Source organism: Talpa occidentalis, unplaced genomic scaffold, assembly GCF_014898055.3.
Source record: "Talpa occidentalis isolate TD23 unplaced genomic scaffold, MPIMG_talOcc4v2.1 talOcc4.9, whole genome shotgun sequence".
Classification (NCBI taxonomy): Eukaryota; Metazoa; Chordata; class Mammalia; order Eulipotyphla; family Talpidae; genus Talpa; species Talpa occidentalis.
In genome coordinates, this window is record NW_023605305.1 from 71,617,710 (window position 1) to 71,642,866 (window position 25,157).

At 49.4% G+C, this 25,157-nt stretch overlaps 1 protein-coding gene across 2 annotated transcripts in view; it reads right to left on the reverse strand.

Moving 5' to 3' along the window:
• ADAMTS2 (ADAM metallopeptidase with thrombospondin type 1 motif 2) overlaps positions 1 to 25,157 on the reverse strand; it is a 217,518-nt gene that overhangs the window by 75,316 nt on the left and 117,045 nt on the right. For both annotated transcript variants that reach the window (XM_037500625.2, XM_037500623.2), the window contains exon 3: positions 10,376 to 10,578. In XM_037500625.2, coding sequence (XP_037356522.1) covers positions 10,376 to 10,578 — 203 coding nt within the window. The remainder of the gene's footprint in view (positions 1 to 10,375; positions 10,579 to 25,157) is intronic.

The window sequence follows — 25,157 nt, forward strand, 5'->3', positions numbered from 1 at the left end:
TTTGCCCCTCCCCCAGCCCCAAAGGGGTGTGTGTGGGATCCAGAAGCTGCCAAACATCTCTGCAGTTTGGGGGTGGGGAGAGCTGGCTTCAGACTGGGAGATGCTACAGAGTAGATGATCATTCCTCACCAGACCTGGATGGGGTAGAGCCAGCTATAACTGACGCTGCTCCCAGCAAAATTAGACAGGTCCACGGCCTCTTCACTGCTACTTGGCCCCTGAGGGGCCCCGGCTGACAAGGAAGAAAGGATGCTGCAGAGCAAGCGTTCACTCAGGAGAGATGATGCCAACGGGGATAGCTTGGCTGTCACCTGTGTCTTCCTCAAGTACAGGAGGACTCGGAGCTCCTAGAAAACTTCAGAAGTGTAGGGTAACGCCACTCGCAGCACTGCAGTGCACTGTGACAGTGGCTGCAGCTAACATACATCCCTGAAAGCGGAAATCATCTAGCTGCTTCCTAACATTTAGAGCAGAGACGATACAAGCCTCCTGGCACGTGGTGGCAAGTGTTTTTGTCCTTCCACACAGCGAGCCCATCCCAGACACAACAAGACTAAATTTTGGGGCTCCCTCATCAGTCGCTGGTCTAAAATTGGCTCCGGACAGATACCCAGAAATGGGAAGCAGGGGACAGAACAGGTGGATGAGAAGGTGGACAAACACAGGAAACCCAGAACCAATGAGAGATAGGTGGGATTCGCGGAGGTGCCAGGGCCTCTCCCAGATCACGTCTGGGTGGAAGGGTCCCAGGGAGCCCACCAGCCCTCCTCACTGGCAGGACTGGGCAGAGTGGGGGTGGGCCATCCTCCTACCCCCACACCTGGCTGCCTTCCATCACCCTGACATGTTCACAGAGGCCTCCGCATGGGGCTCAGCGTGTGAGCTTGGATGCTGCCCCACTCCAGGTGGGTTTCTCTGCTGCACCCACCTTCTCAAGTCCCCTCACCTCCACTGAACCTGGGCTCTGTGCCCATTTTGCCAGCAAATAAACTGAGGCTGAGTGAAATCAAGAAGCCCCCATGAGTTGAAGTAGGAATTGCACAAGAAACTTTGGAAAAACATTTGGTAAATCACTGCGACTAAAACTGTGCATCCCTACCCTTATTTTCGTAGACAGGGGGAGTCTATTTTTTATGGGAGTCTGGGGGACCACAGTCACTTCACAGGAATTCTTTTGCTAAGTTATTTATTCAAGAGACATTCAGTCAACACCTCCTATGTGCTGGACCGCTTACAGCTGCCGAGCACTCAACCCAGGTAGGCAGATGCTCACAGTCTGCTGTTAAACTGCAGTGCCTCTGTGGGGACCCCCAACCCAGAGGTTCTCCCAGGGCAGCAGGATCCCAGGTGGCTTGACTGTAACCCTGCACAGAGGGTTGCCCGAAAGAGGCCTGGGGCGGGAGCCACAGACCCAGCTGGGAATCACTCTCTCTGCTGCTCTGGCTCAGCTGTCAGCTCCTGGCTGCAGTCTGCATGAGACACGACCCTCAGCTGTCTCAAGCTGTCACTGAGGAGTGACAATGAGTGGCCTTCCTCGTCTTTGGGGACTTAGCTCCCTCTCTGACAACCATCAGCCCCCCAGGGAGAGCAAGGACAGTCCGCTCTGAGTCTTCCACATCAGCTGTCATGGAGACCTGGGGATGGGGGGGGCGGGGGCAGAGAGTCCTGGGAGAGAAGCCTCCCGCTTCAGGGAAGAAGCGGCAGAAATGTGACAAGCTGCGATACCCCACTGGAATGTTCTCTGCTGACGTCAGCCTCACCTGGTGGGGCTGGGGGTGTGCTCTGGTCCACCCACACTCCCCGCAGGATGTGCACACCATGCTCGTGGGACCCCAAGCGGGCTTACCATGACATTTTCAGCACTTAGAACTGTGTCTGGCACATAATAGGCGTTCTACAGGACACCGACAATGAATGGACAAGTGAATCTTAGAGAAAAAAGGACAACACAATAGATGGAGATGCCGAGGGGAAAACCCAGGAGACTCATAGAAGCAGACAGAAAAGATAACCAGGGTGTGGGCACGGGGTGCTGAACGCCGTTGGGAGGTCAGAGGGGCCCGGGTGAGCGCGTGCCTTGGCGCATTCTCTGGGACCGGGCGCACTCACACCTCAGGCCAGAACACAGGCCTAGGTCCTGGAGAAGGGGTGGCCCTCCAAAGTGTGAGAGGTCCATCTGCCACCCCCTCATCGTGTCACCCAACCACTCTGAGCCTTGGTGACCTCATCCAGGAACAAGAGCCTCACAGGACCACTGAAGCAATGTGGCGACATCATCATACTAGTGCCTCCTGCCATAGGGCCATCCTGTGTGAAAACTCAGCCTCCACAGCTGTTACCACAACAGAAGGGGTAGACCCTCAAACTCCCTACAACAGATGTTTCAATCTTATCAGACCCCAAACCAACTTCATTGTTTCCTTGTAACATGCCAATGGATGCCAGGCACCTTAGCCCAGCACAAAAGGCTCCTGCCCCTCCCCCAGCACGGCAATCTCCAGCCAGGCCCACGCACATGGGCACATCGCTGGGCCTTTGCACACCAATACCATCTGCAGCACCGCCAGTCATACCAGGATTCTGTCCTGGTTGACTTCTTCCTTTGTGTTAGGGCAGGTAGAGTGGCCCTCGTCCCAGATACTCTTGCCTGCGACCCCAGTGAGTCCTGTAGTTGACCATTAGTACACACATTAACTGGGGTGTAATTATGTGCTCCCTGCCCTGCTCCCCTTCCCACCTCCCTCCCATACTCTGAGTTCCTTGACTATAGGGACATGACTGCTCCATTCTGTACCCCACTGCCAAGAATGCGGCCCAATTAAGACCAGGGGTTCAGCAAGTGCCTCAGACAGCTCACATTCAAGGGACTCTCCACACACCCAACTCTTCTACTGTTCCTGCTCCTCATCCTGTCCCCCTCTCCACACACCCACTCTCAACACGTTTCTTTTCTTTTTTTTTTTTAAAGATTTATTTATTTATGCATACAAGAGCTGGGGTGCAGGCCAGAGGTGTGGGGCGTGAGAGGATTCACCAGAGACAGAGTGAGGAACAGAGCAGGCAGATTGACTGAAATACACTGCTGAGGGGAGCAGCGGGCGAGACAGGAGAGGTCTGCTGTGCCATGTGGGTATCTCCCTGGCCGGGGATCGAACTCGTGCTGCAGTGGCTGCCAATAGCTTCATAGGTTGCATCTTAACCCCTTGCTCCACCAGGGAGGCCCTGAACACATTTCTGATAATCAGCTCAAGTCATGCTCATGGCAGCCCTAATGATCCTCCATCATAGGACATAGCAGCACAGACAGTCACCTCCTTTCTTCTAGGCCAGAAGGAGCAATCTGGCCCCCAGAGATCAGACTTGTCCTGCAGCCATGTTCTGACCCACGTTTGTGCCACCCAACCACTCTGAGCCTTGCTGGGGTCTTAACTTCAACTTGTTGCTGATACTAGAAAATTAACAGATTTCCCATAAAAACTGAATTTCCATCTTCTCATTAAGAAAAAAGGAGCTGGCAACAGTGGGTCTGCTTTATCCTTACATGACCACAAGTGAGTGGGGAACAGGAGGAGGAGAGCTCTAGACCCTCCTGTCACTCCAGCCCCCACCACTCCCTATTGCCCTCAGCCATCCCTCTAGCTTCGCATGGGCATGCGAGAGTACTGCCTTCTTCCAAGTGCCGTGGCAGCCTCACATGCATCGCTGCCGGGACTGCCATGTCTCCTGGTGGCACGAGGGTCATGCTCTCAAGCCAGGGGGACAAGGATGAGGAGCAGGAACAATGGAAGTAACTCTTTTCTGTGGCTTACAGCACTAGCAGACCTGGGGTCCTGAGAGCTGCATGTGACAGGGGAGCTTTCGTTCCCCATCCTCCCACCCCTGTGCTATGGCTACACCCAAACCCAAATATGTATCCCTTGCCTGGGAGCCCTGCCTGCTTTCCCTCAAATCAAGGGAACCAAGTCTTAGTGTCCAGTTTCAGAAATGTTTTTCATTTTCCCAGAAACTAGATCCAGAGACACATGAATTGGTACTTGGAGCTGTACATTCCCCCAGCTGGTTTGCAGTTTTGTGGCCAGTGCATGAGTTACAATCCTTCCTCTCCCCTCACCCACTGGACCAGCAGAAAACATTCCTGTCCTGCTGCTGCCTCCCCACCATTACCAAGCTGCCCCAACATTCTTGGAAGTTGATGGGAAATGGAGCCGTAAGCCTCCAATTGTTTGCAAACCCTGGCAAGGCTTTGGAAAGCCCAGGCCAATTTCTGGATTAAATTAGAAAAGAAAAGAGAAAAAATATCTGAATCCTGGCACAGAGAGAAATCATTCATTCAACAAAAGTTGTTTAGGAACATACTGTACAGAGGATCATCCCCATTCTGGAAAGAGTCAAAGGGTATGGCCTCAGCTTTGAAAGCACAGAATCCCCTTTGGATCCCACATTCTCTATGGGCCTAAAGAAAGCATCTGTCCCAGCAGAAGAGGTCCCTTGGGGGCTCCGGAATTCTTCCAGAACAAGAACAGTTAACACATCTAGGCGGGGCAGCTTTGCCTCCCCAGAAATCTGCTCCTCCTGCTCTCTATTTTAAAATGGCCATTAAGATCTGCTCATTCAATTGATAACTTTAAAAAGAACCCCCAAAATGACCTTACAGGGTAAATGATGTGACAATGCTAAGATGGGAGCAGACAAGAGGTAGGGTTTGAATAGAGAGAAAGTGGAGCTCAACTTAAGTTGAGTTCCTCTGATGGCCTGCAGGAAAGAGTTGTTCCAGCCACAGGGGCTTGGAAGACAGAAGAAAGTAAGGGGAGCTGGTCTCTTGGGGCCCCCCTTTTGCCAAGAACCATGCCAGCCTTTATGCACGCTCAGAGCCTGTGGGAGGTTGAAGAGGAGGAAACCAAGTTCAGAGTTAAAAAAGAACTGCCAGGATTTTGAAATGGGATGCCCCTGAAGCTCAAGATGGCTACTAGCAAACAGATTTCATTACAGTCTGACAGCAATTATTTCTTAGCGCCATTTCAGTGATTATTTTCAGCTTTGCAGGCCAGCTGTTCTCTGTCTCGACTCCACCATTGTAGCACAAATGCAGCCACAGACAATTCATAAATGATTGTATCTGGCTGCATCTCAATAAAACTTTATTTACAAACAGAGGATGGATTTGGCCCTGGGCTGTGGACATCAGCCTGCTTTAGAATCTCCAGTTCATGTTAAATATTCATGTGAATTTTGCTTTGACTAAACAATATGGCCAAGCTTCCTTTAATATAAAATTGCTGTCTTAAAATGTTTGCCATACAGAAAAAAATTGGAACTTCAAGGGGACCACTTCACATCTGTCTTGTGGTCTCAGTGGCCTCCAGCAGGTCTCCTGAGAGTATGCATTCCCAGGGTAGAGTTAATCAAAGGGCATCTTCCCAGGAGCAGGCCTGCACCTACAATAGTCTGTCTCACATCTATGACTGCGACCAAACCAGCAGCTCAAACAGATGGTTCTGGGGTTTTCTTGGAGAAAAATAAGATTGAAATCAATGCTTAGTTAGAATGCTAACAGCCACATAGGAAACACTGGTCTTGGACCCATGTTTTACATTTTTTAAATTCTTGGCATAAAGAGATTTTACTTTTCGGGCCTCCCCTGGTGGCGCAGTGGTTGAGCGCTGGGCTGCGAAGCTGCCCCCAGCCTCTGTAGCACCAGTTTGATCCCCGGCAACTGGCGAGGGTCCCACATGGCGCGACAGAGCTCTCCTGCCGTGCTCGCTGCTCCCCACAGCAGTGTATTTTGTCAGTCTGCCTGTTCTGTTCCCCGCTCTGGCTCTGGTGAATTCTCTCACCCTCCTGTGCTTCTGACTGTACCCCATGCTTGTATAAATAAATAAATCTTAAAAAAAAAAGAGAGATTTTACTTTTCAAAGTGCATGTGTGAATATATTACTTTAATAATGACTCGAATCTTCCCCTAAGGCTTTCATCCCGGCTTCCCATTTACCTGAACCAGGAAGACCACCAGCTGTGTTCAGTGGGGGGGAACTAGAGATAACGTGACCATCAGGGCTTGTCCTAGTGTGGCCCATTGGGGCTCTGGCCCCCTGTTGCAAGCAGAGACTAGCTGAGAGGCTGGCAGAACAAATTTGCAAAAATGTGGTCATTCTCTCGGCACCAGCGTCAGCAGGCATGTGACAAGTGTGGCCTGCATCCCAACTTGGGAGCACCACACAGGAGCACATCTCTGAGGAGGAAGGATCACTCAGGACAGAGGCTTTCAGCACAGAGGGCGCACACAGAAGGAAGCTCCTCACCTCAGGGCTGCAGCTGGGGCAGAGGTATAGCGTGAGCCCTAGTAGAAGGCTGGAAGGAGCAGAAGCGGGAGAATGAAGAAGGCCAGCTGTGGCGCCAAGTCTAGCAGGGAACCCACCTGGGGCCCCGTGGTGGGGCAGGTATAGGAGCTGGAGAAGCCAGCAAGGCTGCCTGGAGCCACACATCTGCCCTGTCTCAGAGCCCCACCCTCATAGCCCTCCCAGCATTAAAGAAGGAGACACTTCCTCCCTCAAACAGTGAATGAGGCTCTCAGGCAGAGTACCCCTGGAGTCCTAACCTCTCTAACCACCCTAAGACCCCTTAGGCCAAAGTACTGGGCCTCTTCCTGGGTTTGTCGGCAACCCTGAAGGTTGAGGGCTCCAGCTTCCTGAGAGCTAACGCTCTATAGTGGACCCCGAGGATAAGGCCATAGGCCCACTGTCTGGCCCCAGTGTTCAGAGGCTAAGGCTCAGCTTTTGGCACAGCTTTCTTCAACTGGGCAGAAACAGTGTGGGTAGATTTAGGTAGAGCTTCCGGAGAAGCAGGGCATGGGGAGCAGCAATGAGAATGAGGCACTGATGCATGAAGTTCAGGACATGTTAGGGAACAAGGAATGATCAGGCTGGGCTTTGGGGTCTCAGTGCAGGGGCTCACATTTCCAGGTTCATGGTCAGTGACCAAGGTCCATACTCAGAAGGGCTTCGCATTTGGGGCTTAATGTTCTGTGGTAACCATCTTGGAATGCTTCACCATTTAACTTTTGAATTTGTGCTTTGTAAGTAAAGTCTGATAGAATAGTGAGATCTTGACTTACACCTGCCCCAGATCCTCAGGACAAGTTTTCAGCCTCCCACAGTGATCCTCTGATCATGACCATCCTCTGCCCACAACAGGGCCCAGATACAGGTGCAGGTGGGCACCTATGCCCAGCAGCAGTGGCCACCACACCCAGGCAGGCAACCCCACACAGGTCTGAGGCTGTGTCTTAGGGGCTGAACCACTTATGCACCCCAACCCCAGTACTGGGGTGTAAAGATGCTTGTCCATCTGCCCTGGCTTGGGCAGTGGGCCCCCGGGAAGGGACACACCAGACTCAACAACGCCAGAGCCTCCAGGCCAATTCTTGCAGCAGCTGTTGAGTACCACAGGGTGCGCTCCAATTTCTGACTTGGACCCGAGGTCCCCAAATGGGCATTTTTCCTGTTTGTTAAGCAAGAGAGCTGAATTTCATCTGCATTGGCCCCAGGAGTTTTTTTCTCAAGGGATATTCTGGGTGTAGGGCTGTAGTGGCTGAAAGCAATATGGCAAAAATGATCAGTGGGTCAAGGGGCTGGAGTTTGGGAAATGATGCTGCTGACAGTGGGCCATGGGAGTCAGAGCCTGGGACAGCCTAAGCAAAGGCCCAGAAGATGAGCCTCAGAGGACACAAAGTGCTAGACAACGTCATTCAAGGGACAAACCAGGGAGGGAACACCTCAGGATATGACTGCACACAAAAATGTAAGCCTCTGAAAACCACCCTAATCAAAACAAAACAAAAGGCAAACAAGTGGGGGAAATATTCCCCACACATGTGACAGACAGAAAGGTAATTTATTTTAATACAAAGTTTCTTGAAATGATCAAAAGAGAAGCTGAAATCCTAGCTGGAAAAAAAAAAAAAAGACATGAGTAGGCCCAATAATAAAAACATCAGATGATCACTGTTTTAAAATACGTTTTAAAAATGCAGCTTCACAGGAATCTAGAAAACTTAAATAAGGGACCAGGAAAATGAATAACTATAAGAAAGTGAAAATCAAAATCAACAAAAAACTATGAACCAGAGACACTTTTAGGGGGGCGGGGGCGGGAGGGGAGGGATTGGGGTCAGAATGGGGGGGCTGCAATTGTATGGGGAATATAAAAATAAAATTTATTATTTAAAAAAAAATGCAGCTTCACAGCCATCAAATAAATACAACTTACAACAAAGAGTCTATCCCAGTTGTACCACAGCTGAAAGGGACCGAGTGGAGTGTTTGTATGGGGAAGAGAGGGTGTAGGTAGGTATCTGCTCAGTGTAACATGAATAGGCAAAACTGTCATAAAGAACATTCTGAAACAGAAAGTTCTAAAATGCACCTACCAGTTGAGCAGGCACCGCATTTTTAGGAACTAAGTTTAAGGAGATAGTGAAGGATGAGGGATAGATTCAGCTATAAGGATGTTCATTACTGATCTGATCTTAATAACAAAATTAATTTTGTTATATGAATACATTATATAAATCATCGGTTCCATTACAAATGTGCTCCATCACATGGTGCAATGTTATGTCACGCGAATCCCTGAAAACTGTGAAACCTTCCACTGGTAATGGAAAGGTCCTAAGGCATGTCTGAAGTGGGCACATTTGAAAGATTACGGAAGGACCCAGGTGGCTCTTATGATGTTCAGAGAGCACCTCCAGAGAGTCTGAGATGGAGAGAGGCACATATTAATTCCCTTATTCCTATGAACAAAGGGAATAAAACATCTTAGCCATTAACATTAGAAAGATGTGGCACCTTTAGCATTATTATCCCACTGCCTTAGAGTCATATCCACGTCTCTCTCCACATCTAGGGATTAGTGTTCCTTGATTCACTTCACCCCTACAACTTGGTCCCCTAGGTCTCCATACCAGTCTTTTTGCACTTTCTTCCAAATTGCCTACCTCATTCCTGCCTCAGGACCTTTGCACAGCCTGTGCCCCAAGACTGGAACACTCTAGCCTATGTTTTCCAGTCATCCATATTAGCCAAGCCTCAGTTCTGAAGTGACTCTCTAACAGCCTCTCCAACCTCCAATTTAAAGTGGACCCTACCCCAGCCCTTCGCCCCTCTCCTTCTCACTATGTCCTTTCTTTCATTTAATTTATCATTGTCTGAAAGAATTTCATTTGAGTAAATGTAGAATAAACATTTGTTATGTATGGACGAGACAGGACTGGCTGTACTTAGTAACATACCAATGACTTACCTAAAGCAGGTCAAAAAGAAGATGGCAGGCAGGCAAGGGCATTTCTGTCCAATACTCCCCTTTGTCCCAGATCTATTTCTGCACAAATGCCCTGGATTTGCTGGGAGAGTGGGGGGGAAGTTGGAGGGAACAACTTTGTTCCCAGGGACTCACCATATGGCACAGAGAAGCGGAGCTCAGCAAGAGGTCGAGTAGATGTCCTGTTCCCCACTGCTCATCTCCAACTGAACCTCTAGAAGAGCCTGTTGACTATCAACTGGGGTGCACAACCCTACTACTTTAGGACTACCCAGTTCGCAAGTTTCCCTGCCCACCTCCAGTCCTCTACAAGTCTGGTTCCCTTCCCCCGCAATGCTCAGCCCACAGAGCCTGGCGATCCCAGGACCAGCACGTACTCAGTGTCCTCTAACCTTCTGCAGGGGTGAGGGGATGGGCCTGGAAAGGGGGGGTTTAATCTCTCAGGATTGTGTAGACAAGGGAAAGGTGACCCGGGTGCCCCCAGAAAATTAGGTGGCATACAGACACCCCATTATATAACCCTACCTTACAGGGGGAAATGGATCCCCTCTTCAATCTTCAATTCCTTTGAGCACCTTGAGGAGGAGGCTCAGGTGGGTGCCGCTCGCTATGGCCCCTCCCTGACACAGTCTAATCTCCCTTTTTTCTCTTTAGCAGATTGGGCCATGGTTCCATGTTGACCTGAGAGATGGCAGGGCCATCTAGCTTGAGTTGAATAACATCGTTTTGCATTTTATTTTGGGATACTTTACACACAGTAATGTTTCCTTTGTAAATAATGTTAAGTTTTAAAAAAGTCGGTTGGTTTACAGGAAGATACACAGTCCAGGTACAGTGTGGGTCTGGAACACAAATGACAAGCTTGAGAAAGACTAGCTTAGCATGGGAACAGTCTTGCCAAGTCAGAATGGCCCTCATTTGCAGGTGGGAAAAGTGAGGTTCACTGAAGTTGGTGGAGAGTAGCATCTCCCTGTCCCAAAGTCAACCAAGCCCCTTATCCCTCCACTGGGAAAGCCCAGAGTGGGGTCCCTCTGCCCGCAACCCCCCACACACTTACGATGTTCATGAGCGTGAGCAGGTACTTCTGCACGTGCTCCTTTCCGTGGAACTGCACCACAGAGTCATCCACGCCCAGCAGGACCTCTATGTTGTAGTCGTCCTCAGCGGTGTGCCTGCGGGTCCTGCGCCCCGAGCTGTTGACACGCTCCTCCAGGACGCCCAGGGCTCGGCTGAGGCGGTCCAGGCTGCCAGGGTAGGCCCCTGTAAGGACAGAGGACATGGTCTGCAGCAGCAGCTGCAGGGTCCGACTCACCAGAGACGTCAAAGCAGGACAAAATCCCACTCGGCTGCAACTCAGTACCTGCCAATACCAGGCGTGACAATCCTCTCAGGGAAAACTCACACACTTCTCTCCATTTTACAGAACAAACTGAGGGGCAGAGAGGACAGCAGTAGTGCACCAAGCTGACTCAGACCCAGAAGCATACAAACCAGTACCTGGGCCAACTGCAGAGTCCAGGCCTGGCACCCAGCAATCAGGGAAGCAGTGGGTGTGGGCAGAGCCAGATCCTTGTGCTCATTCGTATTCCCACACACCCACTTGCTCCTGTAGGGCTGCCTAATGCCGGAGAGCTTTTCTCCCACATGTGGGTGCCTGTCATAACCGGCCCGGGTCCTATTCTCCTTGGCATTCTTCAGGTGGGTCTCAGAGATGCCTGGTCTGGGAATGACCTAAAACCTCAGGTCATCGTGAGATCACCAACCCAGGGGGTAGTGTTCAAGCCCTGCAGTCCCCAAAGCTGAGGTGGGGCGGGATTCTGGGTCAACTGTCAATGCCCCTGCACTGCCTCCTCTCTTCAAAGAGTCTTCCAGAGTGGCTCTTACTCATTCCCAAAGCCTCTTGTCTGCTGCTTTCTCTATACAGGGATGGGAACTCCCTCAGTATAAAGGTGGCACAAGACAGACCCTAGGAGATCAGCGCTTCCGAAAGATTGTGGCAGTTGAAATACAGGCAACGCAGTCTACTGCTGAGGTCCCCACATCCAGTGCTCTGGTGTGCATTACTGCCCCATTTTACAGACGGGAAGGCTGGTGAAATTCCAGTGTGGCTGAGTCTCAGCCAGGAGCTCTCTGTTTTACACCTGCTGTCTGTTGTGTCCACTCCCCAGTCCTGCAGCCCTGTGCGCCGCGCCCCCAAAAGGCAAACAAGCACACACGCGTATTCAGCAGGCGCCACCCAGGACACCTCTGGGGACAGGACGGCAGATGTGCAGGCAGTGCTGTGCAGAGCCGAGCACTCCTCTGGACTGCCTGGAGATGATTCAGGGCCATCCCTGCAGTTCCCAGAGGAGATCCGGCTACTTAAACCTGACAGGGGGTTTGAGGAATTGCTGCTCTATTTTTACACATTTATTTCTTTGCATTTCCAACAAGCAGGGACAGCTCACCTTCAGAACCACCTTGGGAAACAGAGAAATGGTAATTTCCATAAAAACCTTCTCTAGGGAAGAAGCTGGAGTCATCCTCTGCCCCTGCCCCTGCACAGCCAAGGGTCACTGACGGGTAGTCCCCGGGCAAAACCAGACTATCAGAGGTATCTGTTAGGGTCACGTGGTATTTTTTAATTGTCTTATTTGTTTGAAAGTATTTAAAAATTAGAAGTTTCATATTAAAGTCTAGAATAACCAACCAGTGAGGAATTGGGGATAGGGTCACTGTGGGCAACACTGGGCTGTGGAGTGACAGCCACGCCAGAATACAGGACAGACCTGACCTACTGCCCTTCCTGCCCTCCCGGTTGTCAAAGGCATCACGGTGTGTGCCCCAGACCCTACTCCAGGGAGCCGCTGTGTCCAGAGTTGGCTATGGCACATCCTCTAGCTGCTTTTGCTAAGCAACCGTTTCTCACGATGTTGTATACTGCAAGTGCCTTAACAGTAGCAGTGTGTTCTGAAGAGGCATAAGAAATGCATTCCACTGTGTTCATCCTGGATGTCTCCTCTGCTTCCCCACAATGGGTTTCATCCTGAAGTTCAGGTGATGCAGCAACCCCAACCACACCCTGATCCGAAATGGCCTGTACCTGAAGCTGAGCCTGCTGTGGGGAGCGCGGACCGGTGGCCGCCTCCTGGCCTAGCAGGTCCAAAGCCTGTGCACATGTGGGTCCTGTAGGTTTTAGGCTCTTTGTCATCTCCCTGCCACCCCCAGGCGCCCTTGCAGGCTTGTAGCTAGCCCCTGGGTGATAACGAGGTTGCCCAGCCCCTTGCTCCATCCCTCACTACTGGCCTGGATACCTAGCTGTCATCTCTGCCCCTCTCCTGCTGAGAAGGGAGGACAGAGCTAGCCTCAGCCCTGCTGCCCTGTGCGCAGCCTCTTCCACTGCTAGTTCCCCAGGGAGGCTGATCTAGAGGACCTTGGCAAGTTGAGGCTCCCCTAAAGGGAGGCATATGTGGCAGAATCCTATCTTTTCAGTGGTTAACCACAAGGGATTTCATTTTGCTACTCCCTGTGCTGGAGACCCTCTGGCCAAAGCGCGGGGCTCTTTCTGCCCCTGTCACAGACAAAATGACACAGCAGGGAGCTTCCAAGGGCTGCCCCCAGTTTTAGAGTCTCTAAGGGGAACAAACAGGATCCCTCAAAGAGTTAATCAACACACCGAGAAATGGGTGGGAGGAGGGAAGCAGAGTCCCCTGGCCTCCAGAGGAATGGGCCAGTCATAGCCATTGAAGCACAGGGCAACACCTGCACCCCCAAATCAGGGGGCATGCACAGCCCTTCACAGTGACAAAGCCCTACCCCCCAGTAGTCATCCCATCCCCACAGTAGGAGGACATCCTTATTACTGTTCCCATTTTGGCATCAAGGAACCTCACGAGTGCAAAGATTACGTGACTGAGACCAACCACACCACAGAAAGGAGGACCTGGGACCCAAGCTTAGGCCCAGGACCCAATGTTGCTAACATGCCCCAAGGGGCTCCTGAACGTCACCAGCACTGACAGTGGTTTGGGGAAAACCTAACTTGATAGAAACAAGCACATTTAACCTGGAGAAGAGGAACTGGGGGACATGGGCGGGGGTGGAGGGGGGAGGCTTGAGTTTGCATATTTTGGGAGCATGGTGTGGGAGGGACTGGTTCTATAGGTTCAAGGGCGCCTGGGTGTTTGTCGTCCCTGTACAAACCCCTTTCCCAGGACTTTGCTGGGCTAGTCTTTTGGCCTAGGATGCCCTTTCTACTCCTGCCCAAATCTAGCTCCCTACTACTAAGGCTGGCAGGAGTCCCTCAAAACACCCAGAGGCAGGCCCTTGGTACCAGAGCCCTGCTGCCACCCACACTGGGCTCAGGGATGTCTCTGGTCCCCCCCCCTGCTTCCCCCACAGAGTCCACTGCACACCTTTCTTTGGGGGAGGGGGCCAAGAGCTTTTAGAAGCCACCGTACAGTGACAGAGAAGGCTGCCTTCCCCTCATTTCTCACTGGCTCTGCTCTCACTCATCCTTCAGGTGTTGGCTGAAATGTCACTTCCTCTGGGGCACTTGCCTTATTTCATCCTAAATTAAAATAGGCTCGCTCTGCCCCCAATCTCCCTGCCAGCATGCTGGTTTCTTCCTGCATAGAATGCACTATCAGTTGCTGTTCTGATCTCACTTGTGAATCTGCTTGGTCATTAAATGCCTCTCCACCTCAGATGGAGGCCCCTGCAGAAGACAGGGTCATGGGATGCGGTGTGCCTCCATTTCCCCAATGTTCCAAAGGTAACCACAGGGTTGGGAGGGGTAGAATCCAGAGAAGAACGGCAATGGGGGGGGGGGGGCACAGGCCTCCGCAGAAGGAGATGGGGAACTGGGAGGTGAGCTGGAAGGAGAGGCAGGTGCATCGGGGTCAGGAAGGCAGGGGACAGCATAAGCAAAGGTGAGGGAACAGCACGGAACACAGGCTGCCATAAGTACGGCTTACTTTACTCACTCAAAGGGTAAGTGAAACAAAATGAGTAGGAAGAGTTCAAGCAAATGGGGTAAATAGAGAGATGCTGTGTAATTGACAAAAGGAAACCAGCCACAACATTTTATGAGGTAAAATATCATCCAAGTCATTAAAAGAACACATCAATAAACAGTTCACCAAGAAGATACTAAAAAATATAAAATTTTATGCAGCTAACAGAGCTTCAACTTGAATGAAGGAGAAACAGAAAAAGTCACAGTTCTAGGTGCATTTTAATACACTTATTCCAGAGAACAACGTATGAGTTAGATCAAACATTGGATGGGGATATAGAGCATCTGAATTATTAAGACCACCTAGTAGCCAACAACCAGAAAATGTGCTCTTTTCAAGCACAAATGGAACAATATCCAAATCTGAGTATATATTAGGACAAAAAGAAAACACAAGGTCTGTCCACAGTCACTAACAATGAGACAGTATCAGAGAGAGCAGTAAGCAGGAAGGCCTCAGGCCCTGACCACGGGAAAGCAAAAGCACAGTGCTTCTAAGTATAGGCCAGGTACAAAACACAAATGCTAATCACTGACTCAAGCTCAAAACCTGAATAAAAAAGAAAATTGAGGGCCTCTCTGGTGGTGCAAGGGGTTAAGATGCAACCTATGAAGCTCTCTGCAGCCACTGTAGCATGAGTTCGATCCCTGGCCAGGGAGCTACCCACATGGCGTAGCAGACTTCTCCTGACTCGCCCGCTGCTCCCCTCAGCAGTGTATTTCAGTAGATCTGCCTGTTCTGCATCCCACTGTGTCCCTGGTGACTCCTCTCACTCCCCACACCTCTGGCCTGTACCCCAGTTCTTGTATGCATAAATCAATCTTTTTTTTTTAAAAATGAAAAAGTAAAGAAAAGCCAAGAAGGTTTTACAGAAGAGTTTTACTAAACTTACAAGTAATACTTCTTGCCTTATGTAGACTATATATGTGAAGCACAATGCTTTTTTTGTACATGGCAATAACCAGCTAGAAAATAGAATGGAAAGAAGGATTTATAAATATGCAGTATTAACATACCCCACAATACACCTAGGAATAAACAAAAATAAGGGATGTATAAAGACCACACACACAGAGTAAAGTCTAAAACATTCCAGAAATACAAAACGCCTCAGTAAATGGAGACATAATAAAAAGATCCTAGATTGGAAGTTGATTTTATTCAAAATCAACCTACAAATTTAACACAATCTCTATCAAAGTTGTTAAAAATCCACCAAAATAATTCCAAAATTCAACTGGGAGACTACATATAAGAGAATTTACAGAAAAAAAAATTGAATAATGATAATAATAATGGAGGATATTTACTTTTGCAATTAACAGAACATATTACAATCTAACATTAGCTAGAAAATAGTAAATTAGTGTCATGAAGACAGATCAGTGGAGCTGAATACAAAGTTCAAAAACATTTGCGTAAGGACCTAGGAGTGGAATTGCTGGATCCTATGGAAGCTCTATGTTTAGTAGGTCCAGAAATCTCCACACAGCTCTCCATAGTAGTTGGACCAGTTTGCACTCCCACCAGCAGTGCAGGAGAGTTCCTTTTTCTCCACACCCTCGCCAACATTTGTTGTTGCTAGTTTTTTTAATATGTGCCATTCTCACTGGTGTGAGATGGTATCTCATGGTAGTTTTGAGTTGCATTTCCCTGATTACAAGTGATGTTGAACATTTTTTCATATGCCTGTTGGCCATTTGCATTTCCTCTTCAGAGAAGTTTCTTTTTAGCTCTTCTGCCCATTTTTTGACTGGATTATTTTCTTTGTTGTTGTTGAGTCTCATCAGCTCTTTGCAGATTTTTGTGATCAGTCCTTTATCATTAGTGTTGTGTGCAAAAATGTTCTCCCAGTCGGTGGGGTTTCTCTTTGTTTTGGTTATTGTCTCTTTTGCTGTGCAGAAGCTCTTTAATTTGATGTAGTCCCAGCTGTTTATCTTTGCCTTCACTATCACTGCTTTGGGTGATGTGTCCGTAAAGATGTCTTTGAGGTGCATGTCATGTAGTGTTTTGCCTATATTTTCTTCTGTATATTTTATGGTTTCAGGTCTTATGTCTAGTTCAGAAATATTAATTCCAAAGGGCACCTGCACCCCTATGTTTATAGCAGCACTATTTACAATAGCTAAGCTATGGAAACAACCCAAATGCCAAAAAATAGATGACTGGATTAAGAAAATGTGGTACATATACACAATGGAATATTACTCAGCAATCAAAAAAGATAAACACATGCAGTTTGCAGCAACATGGATTGAGCTAGAAGGGATCATGCTCAGCAAAATAAGTCAGAAAGAAAAAGAAAAATACCGGATAGTCTCACTCATAGCAGGAATTTAGAAAAACTAAAGGGACCAGGAAAAAGACTAATTAATACAAAGTAAAATCAAAATCAACAAGCAACTATGGACCAGAGACACACTGCGGTGGGGGGGGTATGGGGAAGGGGCGGAGCGAGGAAGGATTAGGGTCAAAATAAGGGGGGGGTGCAATTGTATGGGGAATATAACCAAAATGAAAATGCGTACATTGTGCAAAAATAAAAAATTATGTAAGAAGTATATAAAATAAAATATTAAAAAAAACAAAAAATAAAAACAAAGTTCAAAAACAGATCAAAGCTTATGAGGGGCTTCAGGGTAAGAAAGAATGGTAGATTGGGCCTCCCTGGTGGCTCAGGGGTTCAAGACAGTGCTATCAGTCTATCACCAGCAAGTTCCATCCCTGGCTGGCCAGGGAGCTAACCCACATGACACAGCAGATCTCTCCTGCCTCACCAGCTGCTTCCCTCAGCAGTATATTTTAGTAGGTCTGCCTGTTCTGCTCCCCACTCTCTCTGGTGAATCCTCTCCAAACCCCTCCCTCCACCCCCTGCACCTCTGGCTTACACCCCAGTTCTTGTATGCATAAATAAATAAATCTTTAAAAAAAAAATGGTATTCCAATTTAGTTCCTTCCTAGAACCCTGTTATAACTTTAGTAAGGGACTTCTTTTTCTTTCTTTCTTTCTTTTTTTAATCACAAGTCAACAAGGACATGGAGAGCAGGAGAGGAAGAACAACAAAACTGTTGGAGGCTGGAAAGCAGATGGCCACCTGGTAATAGACTTAGTATATCCAAGAAAGTTGAATCCAAGTTGTCAATGAAGTGAGCCAAGACTCCCAGCCTACATCACAGAATCCTCCAAAGGCACCAAGTACCTTTGGAAGCAGGAATGAAGGGCAGATTGTAAAAATCAGGACCAGTAGTTAATGCCACATCTCCACACTCCCTGTGTCCTAGTAACAGCCCTTTCTCCACATTGGTAGCTCTGGAAGGTCATTCTCTCTCAAAAAGGTGGAAAAGAAGACCTCTAGGTTGGGCCTCCCCGGTGGCGCAGCGGTTGAGCGCTCGGTTGCGAAGCTTCCCGCAGCCTCTGCGGCGCCGGTTCGATCCCCGGCTGATCCCCGGCCACCGGAGGAGGGTCCCACATGGCGCGCAGACCTCTCCTGCCGCCCGCTGCTCCCCTCAGCAGTGTACTTCGGTCCTTCTGCCTGCTCTGCTCCCTGCTCTGGCTCTGGTGAATTCTCTCACCCTCCCGTGCTTCTGACTGTACCCAGTGCATGTATAAACAAAACAAACAAACAAACCAGCAAACAAATAAATAAAGCATGCCTCTATTAAAAAAAAAAAAAAAAAAAAGAAGACCTCTAGGTTATAAGTACTGAGTATAGTTAAGAGCATAGCTAATACACTAAGAAAAATGAACACCAAACAATGCCTAGACACCAGCACACTCCCAAGATGCCATATCCCCCCCACCCCCGGCAGGAGGTTGGGTGCCATTTTTAGGTATTCTGATGAACCAAAGACCAAAAAGCAGTATCTCTGTCCAACGTACCCCTCACCTACAGGCATTAAGCTCCCAGTCACTGCTTTGGTTGCTCACTCTTACACATGAACAGTCAGCCAAAGTTCACCAGCTTTCTTTGTCCCAGACATGATAGATGATAGAGAACAAGATGAAGCAAAACAACTAGAAAGAGGGCAATGGAGGAAACTGATTGCACAAGGATGTAGTAAACCTATCACCAGTAATCGCTGACCTAGAAGAAATCACCTTCACTTGACAATAACAGAATGAGAAGGACAAAAGGGTTCTTTGTTATTTGTTAGTATCCAACATGGTAGATAAAAACAGATCCACACCATGGCACATTGTCATGAAATTTCAGAGCACAGAGAAGATTCTATAAACTTTCACAGGGAAAAGTAGGAAGTTGGGGGAAGCAGTTACAGAAGAGGTCACAAAGGACTGGGACCAGTAAGGAATCAGACTTCTTCAAAGCAGCTTGTAGAGTAAGAAAACAATGGTGCAAAGTCCTTAACAGTCTCAAAAAAAAAATTATTACTCAACTGGAATTTTATGCCCTCACGGTCTCAATCAAGTATGAAAAATGAAAAAGTAGAAAATATTTCCAGATACATAAGCTCTCAAAAGTTATACCTGTCCAACATTCCTCCTCAAGAAGCTACTTAAGATCATGTTCTTTCAAAACAGAAAAGGTAACCAAGAAAGTGGAAAACGAGAGAGAAAAAAAGCAAAAGCCTCAACATGAGCTATCCCCCTTGGGGAACAGTGGAAGGTGACAGCTCTGCACTGGATGTAGAAAGTGGGTAAACCAAATTGTAGCAGTAACACCCAAAAGATTGGCTTTCATCACCAAGATCCCCATTTCCATTAGGCCATCTTAACCTAAGGTCAGATTGCCTAGAAGAATTTGGCCCAGAATCTCATCAGAAATTAGATTGTCTTGACTATTACTAATGAGACTGTCTCCCCTTGTGCTCTGCTGAGGAAATGCATGCCCACTCATAGAAGGCTCAGCTTTTCATTGAGAGCTGAAAGTAGACTCAGCAGTCACAGGGACAGAGCAGCTTCCTCTGACAGTACTGCTACTGCATGTTCAGCACTTGGCCCCACTTGAGGCCCAGCTTATTCCAATTTAGCACAACTGTAGAGAGTCCTGTGTTTCCCATGTCTCACTCATGACCTTCCTTGCAACTTCCCAAGAAGGAGTCTTGTCAATTCCCAGAGAAGCAGATATGAGACCACAACCAGAAAGACTGTTCTGCTTACCCCTCCTGGAGCCTCCATCCAGCAGGGGGCAGCGCTACCCTCTCTTTGCACTATGGTGCTGTGCTAGCTCTCCATTTTAATCAATATTAATCACCTTTAATATTCATTTATATGTAAGTTGTAAATAGAATCAAATAATAAAATGGTAAATAAAAATAGTAAATGACAAGTAGTAATTCAAACTTGGGTAATTTAATGAATGGTGGAAGTGGAGCAAATGGATCATTTTAGCCATCTGGCACTTCTTCGTCAATTGTGTATAAGAGCCTCTGATGGCCAGTAACTTCACTCTTGGATCTAGATCCTAAGGACATCAGGCATCAATAGGATATCTCAATCCCTGTCCTGGACTGACCCTTGCCCTGAGGGCCATTTTTCATTCCCTAGACTATTAGTGCAGACAGACATGATTACGTGGGGCCATGAGGAAGGAGTTGAGAACTAGTCATTGCAGTGTTGCTGGGGTAGGATGGAGTGGGGATGGGGGCTAGAGGCAACCTGAGTGTCATCAGTGTACAGCCGCATACCCCACATAGTATTGCACAGACACTGAAGTCAGACATTCACATAGACAAATGGATCACAGAAATAGTGCAGAGTACTAAAAGTAAGAAACAGCACAATTTATGCCAATTAAAATGAAATAACACTGATTTTGAAAAAAAAAAATAACCCATACACTATGACCATTTTAGGATGTTTGCTCATTGCAGGGGGAGAGGAGAGAGAAAGAGCTGGTTGTGGGGATAAATGGTTCCTTTTTAAAAACAATTTAGGACAATTGGTTAGATGCCAGAGGAAAAGATCAAATCCTGGCTTTGAACCATAAGCTTCCAACCCACCCCCCCCCCCCCCTAAAAAAAAAATCCAAATTGCTAGGTGACCAGGGTGAGGAAAATGAAGTCATAGAAGTATTAGAAGAAAAGTCACCTTAACTTTTCTTTTTCATGATCTCTGCTTTAGACTCCAAGGCCAGTGTGCTTTCCCTCTGTGTCCCTATTCCAAGAGCTGATATGCACGTTCTAGGCCTGTACTGGCCACACATGTGAGCAGATGGGTATGTTTGCTGAGGGTGTCACTGCTGCCCAACCTGTATAGCACGTTGAGTAAGAACAAATCACTCTCCCTTCCCTAGGACTCAGGGACCCTTGAAGTGTAACTTTGTGTAATCACTGCAGAGCAGGAAGGGCTGTCTTTCACAGAAGGGGAGAGTGAGACTTACTGAACTAGACCAATGTCAGCCCAGTTCTGCTAGGGCTTTAGTGCCAATCCAGTTCTGCTGTGGAGGCCTACTGCAGGGGCCTCAGGATAGGCTCAGAGGGACCAGTTCTGGACACCAGCAGTCTTGAGGAACAAGCATACTGGCACTCTCCACCAAGAGTGGGTCATCTAGAGAAAAAGTCATCTCTTCCATTTGTTAAGGACCAGGAGACAATCCCTCCCTGACTACAAATTCCCCTAAAGATGATCATTAAGATAAAATATATTTATGCAGAAGCATAATCAGGACATGGCAGAAGTCCTCTCTGAAAGCAGACAGGCTCTTTGGAGGCTCTGGGAAGCAGAAAGAGGCTCAGCCCCAGGGGGGCCATCAGCACAGAGCCCCACTGGTGAGCTTTATTAAAAGAAGCTCATTAGGATTATTTCATCCCAGCCCTGTATAAATTTATTACTGAATCTGAATTAATTTTTGCAACTCCAGCAGATGCAGTCCATCCAGTAAAATTTTTACGACTCAAGGTTGAGGGGAGGGGAGGGGCTCATGGGGCCGGCCCAGGCTAGCCCTCAGAGTACATCCACTGAGGGCTGCATCTTTCACAGCTGCACTGAAACCTAGAGACAAGAACTTGAAGTTCCGTAAATTGCCTCATGTCCTGGACCTACTTGCCCTTCTGGAATTTAGGGGTGAAAGCAGAAGGTGTTGAGGAGGAGGAAGAAATTGCCCCCAGAACATGCCCTTCTAGGGTATGGGGAACGAATGCTCCTCTGTGGACATCCTGGCCCGCCCAGCACCCAGCTGCCCCGTGGAGCCACCTGGTATTGTGCCACATGGATGCCTGCCCCTTTTCTGGGCATTGATCCCAGATTTTTCCTGGGTGATCAGCAATCTCTACTCCTAGTCCACATGGCTCAGAGGGAGCCAACCCCCCTGAACCCCCAATCCAGGAGTGTTTACATGGCTCAGGCAGGCCAATAAGTCCTAATGCCAACCATTGGTTGGAGTACATGGGAAAATACACTCTCTGGTCTCTCTCCTGGGATTGCTGAGCTGAAAAAATATGAAGTAGGGGCAACTGGGCACCTTCTCTCCCCAACTGAAAGCATATTTGAGAGATGACAAGAGCTGGTAACACCGTTTAGGTCCTGAATTAGCTGTGGCTAGTTACACACCTGAAGGTTTCCATATCTTTCAATAAATTCATTTGGATTTGTCCTTTGCAACCACAAACATCCTAACACCACACACACACACACACACACACACAAATAATTACATGCACTGGCCTAAACTAGACATGACTGGTTCTGTGGCGAGAGCACAACTGAGCACTGGCTGGTGCCTCTGTGTTCTGCCTTGTGCTCCACTTCCTATCTCTGGAGGGACCCCAGTGATATTTGTTATGGGACCAAGGCAAAGAGGTCAGGTTCTGGCCCAAGATACATGTCCTTGAAAAGCAAGGAAGGCTTCCTGAAGCCACCATGGCCCCAGGAGAAGTGTTGGGGCCAGCAGTGAATTCAGCCAAACCATCCTGGATGGCCAGGAGCCCTCATAGCCCCTGCCCGGCTCCCAGTGAAAGTCTCGGGCCTACTACCTATAGCCCTCACACAGAGGGTCCCAATTACCCCTGTCCCACTGTGCCCCCAACACCAGTTAATGAGCAAGGTTCCTCTTCATCTGCCCAGAACCACCCTCCAGCTGTCATTTGAAGCCACTCACCCTCACTCACCCTCACGGAACCATGAGGACTTCATGAGCAAGGAGATCCCCAGGGCCTGCCCTGGAGAGTTCCTGAGCATAGCCAATGCCGGAGAGGTCCCTGGAACCAGCTGCTGCCTCCAGGGCACTAAAGTCCCCCCTGTGGGCAGTCAGCCAAGGGAAGGGGAGCTGGACCCAAGTTATCTCTTCACTGTGGCTCCCCCGCACACAGCTGCCAGATGGTGGGATACAATGGAGAGACTGGCAGATCGCTTAATGAAAATATTTACTGTGAACTTCAGAACAAAATACAAACACCCACAGGTCCCAACAGAAGGGAGGATTCCCCAGGATTTCGTTTTGAATGTGGAGGAAGTGGAGGTGCACGAGGGCGCTGACAGCCAGCATCACAGGGCCACGGGCCCAGCAGCTGCCACCCATCACAGCTTGTGCGAGCACATCACAGCAGGGAGAGCCCACACCAGTCCTGTGCTCATGCCAGAGTCCCAGATTTGGACAGCGGCCACTTAGACATCGCTTGCTAGAGGGCCCTTGGCTCCCCACACCCAGAATCCAGGACAGAACCCCTCCCCTGTACCTACCCAAACCTCCAGCTGCACCGTCCTTCTTGGGGGCAGGTGGCACCTACACCCACACAGGCACATATCAGGATCAGGGCCTGTTCCCCTCCCCGCCTCCTGGTCCGCTCCCTCCTTGTCCTTAAAGGTCTCAGGGAACCCCATCCCCACCCCCTCTGCCATTGCTCTAGCTTGAGTCTCCACCAGGAACCAGTCCCTCATTGATCTTTTGCTTCTCCAAATCTAAGTTCCAAGGCACTTCTCTCTAGCTGCCAACCTCAGTCTTCCCTGCTAGGCCCTTCTTCTGCAATGTTGGGCCTGTGTCACCCAGGCTGCGTAGGGCACTTGGGGTTCCTGGTAATTTGGGAAGAGCTAAGTGCCAACACAAATGGGAGGTATGAGGTACAGTCCAGCCCTACCTAAGGCCCCCCTTCTACCAGACCCTGACCTAAACGTGTGGACTCTCTGCAGCATACCTTGTGCCCTACCTCAGTCTGGCCAGGCTGTTACCCCCTCTGCCACCTCCCACACTGCTCCTTGCTGGGGCATGGCACACAGAGGTGCTGGGGCTGGGACACATGGTTGTCCTGGCTGACACACAGGAAGGCCACTTTCCCATGAGGGAGGATTCTCCAGATACCCTTGTCAGTCAGGTCCCCTCTGCTGACAGCAAAGATGACACTGGCATATCGGACATATTTTATTTATTCTGCACAACAGCCTCATGGGACAGGAACGGGCCCCCTCTAAGGCAGCTAGAGGAACAAACTCAGGAAGGTCACAGTGCAGAAGCATAGCCACACAGCACTGAGCAGGAGGAGGCAAAACAGCTGAGTCTGGTCACGGCCCCCAGGCCCTCGATGGGCCACTCACTGTACTGGGGCCTGGAGATGAGGGTTACTGAAAATATCGAGGGCCCCCACCAAGCTGGGGACCACATCCCAGATCCCCACCTGTCCTGACCTCACAGCACAAAGTCCCACATTCCACCTCACTTACACGCCCTCAGCCTTGAGATGCAAAGCTCCAACAGGGAGGAGAAGCAGGGTGGCCCCCAGGGCAGCACAGAGGAGTCAGACAGCTCAGCAGGACCTCACAGCTTGAACCAGCGGTATCTTGTGAGCTGGACTTTTTAGATGCTCTAAATGGGAGCATGTGCCGCCCACAAGAGGGAGACACTGAACACCCATGTCAGGGCCCACAGTGGTGCTCTGCACTGCTCCAGGGTGAGGGTGAGGGCACCGATCACCGGGACTCTGCACATCAGAACATGTCCCAGGAATGCCCATGTGCAAGGCCCTTATACTTTAAAGCCTGACTGTGGATGCTACAAAAAAATGGGGAGGACAGATCCCAAAAGTACCCTATAGGCAAGTCTGAGAGGACAGGATTTCTCAGTTTTTGTCCAGGGCCTGCTTGGGGAGCGGAAGGGAGTGACCAGGGAGTGCCCTCACCCCACCCCATGCCTTGTCCCAGAAGGGCAGTGGGGTAGATCTGGTAGCTGAGGCCTCCTGACTATTAGGGAGACCTGTGGGGTTCTTCCATGCCCTCCACCCCATGCCTCTGATGCGGGCAGGGTGGGCACACTGGATCTGCCCAGAGGAGTGCTCTGCATGGGCCAATGCTCATCCTTTGCCTGAGTCCTGCTGGGCCAAGAAACCCGGAGCTTCCACAGGCCCTCTCTCCCAGTGAGCGTCAGGGACACAGGGGCCCTCACCGCTGGAAGGAGGTGTCTCCTCAGACCCACCTCTCTCACAGATAAATTCCAAAGTGCAAACTGAAGGCCCCCAGTTTGGCTCCAATGTGGACCCCAGCCATATCATTCAGCCCTCAGACAATGTGTGAGTTCTATGGGTGCTGAAGCATGGGGTCCAACAGAGATGCTGATTAGCCCCAGTGCACCCCACAAGTCTCTCTCCATGAGACTTTCAGGCTTAGGAATATCATAGCCTATAGTCACCAAGGAGGAAATTGGGGGCTCCCTCTAGTCCCCAGAGACCTGGAGCTGCCACGCCTCCATAGCAGCCATGCGGAGACACTTATGATGCTCCCCACGCAGCACCAAGCCTTCCATCAGACTAGAATGTTGATGGGGCTTAATTTGATCGGCCCCATTTAGAGAAGGGAGGAAATAAGAAATCGGAGCAGGTGCTGACCGCTATGAATTTAATCCACGGTGCAGCCTCACAGGGGCCTTTCCTAACAAGCTGGGAGGCAGAGAGAATGCA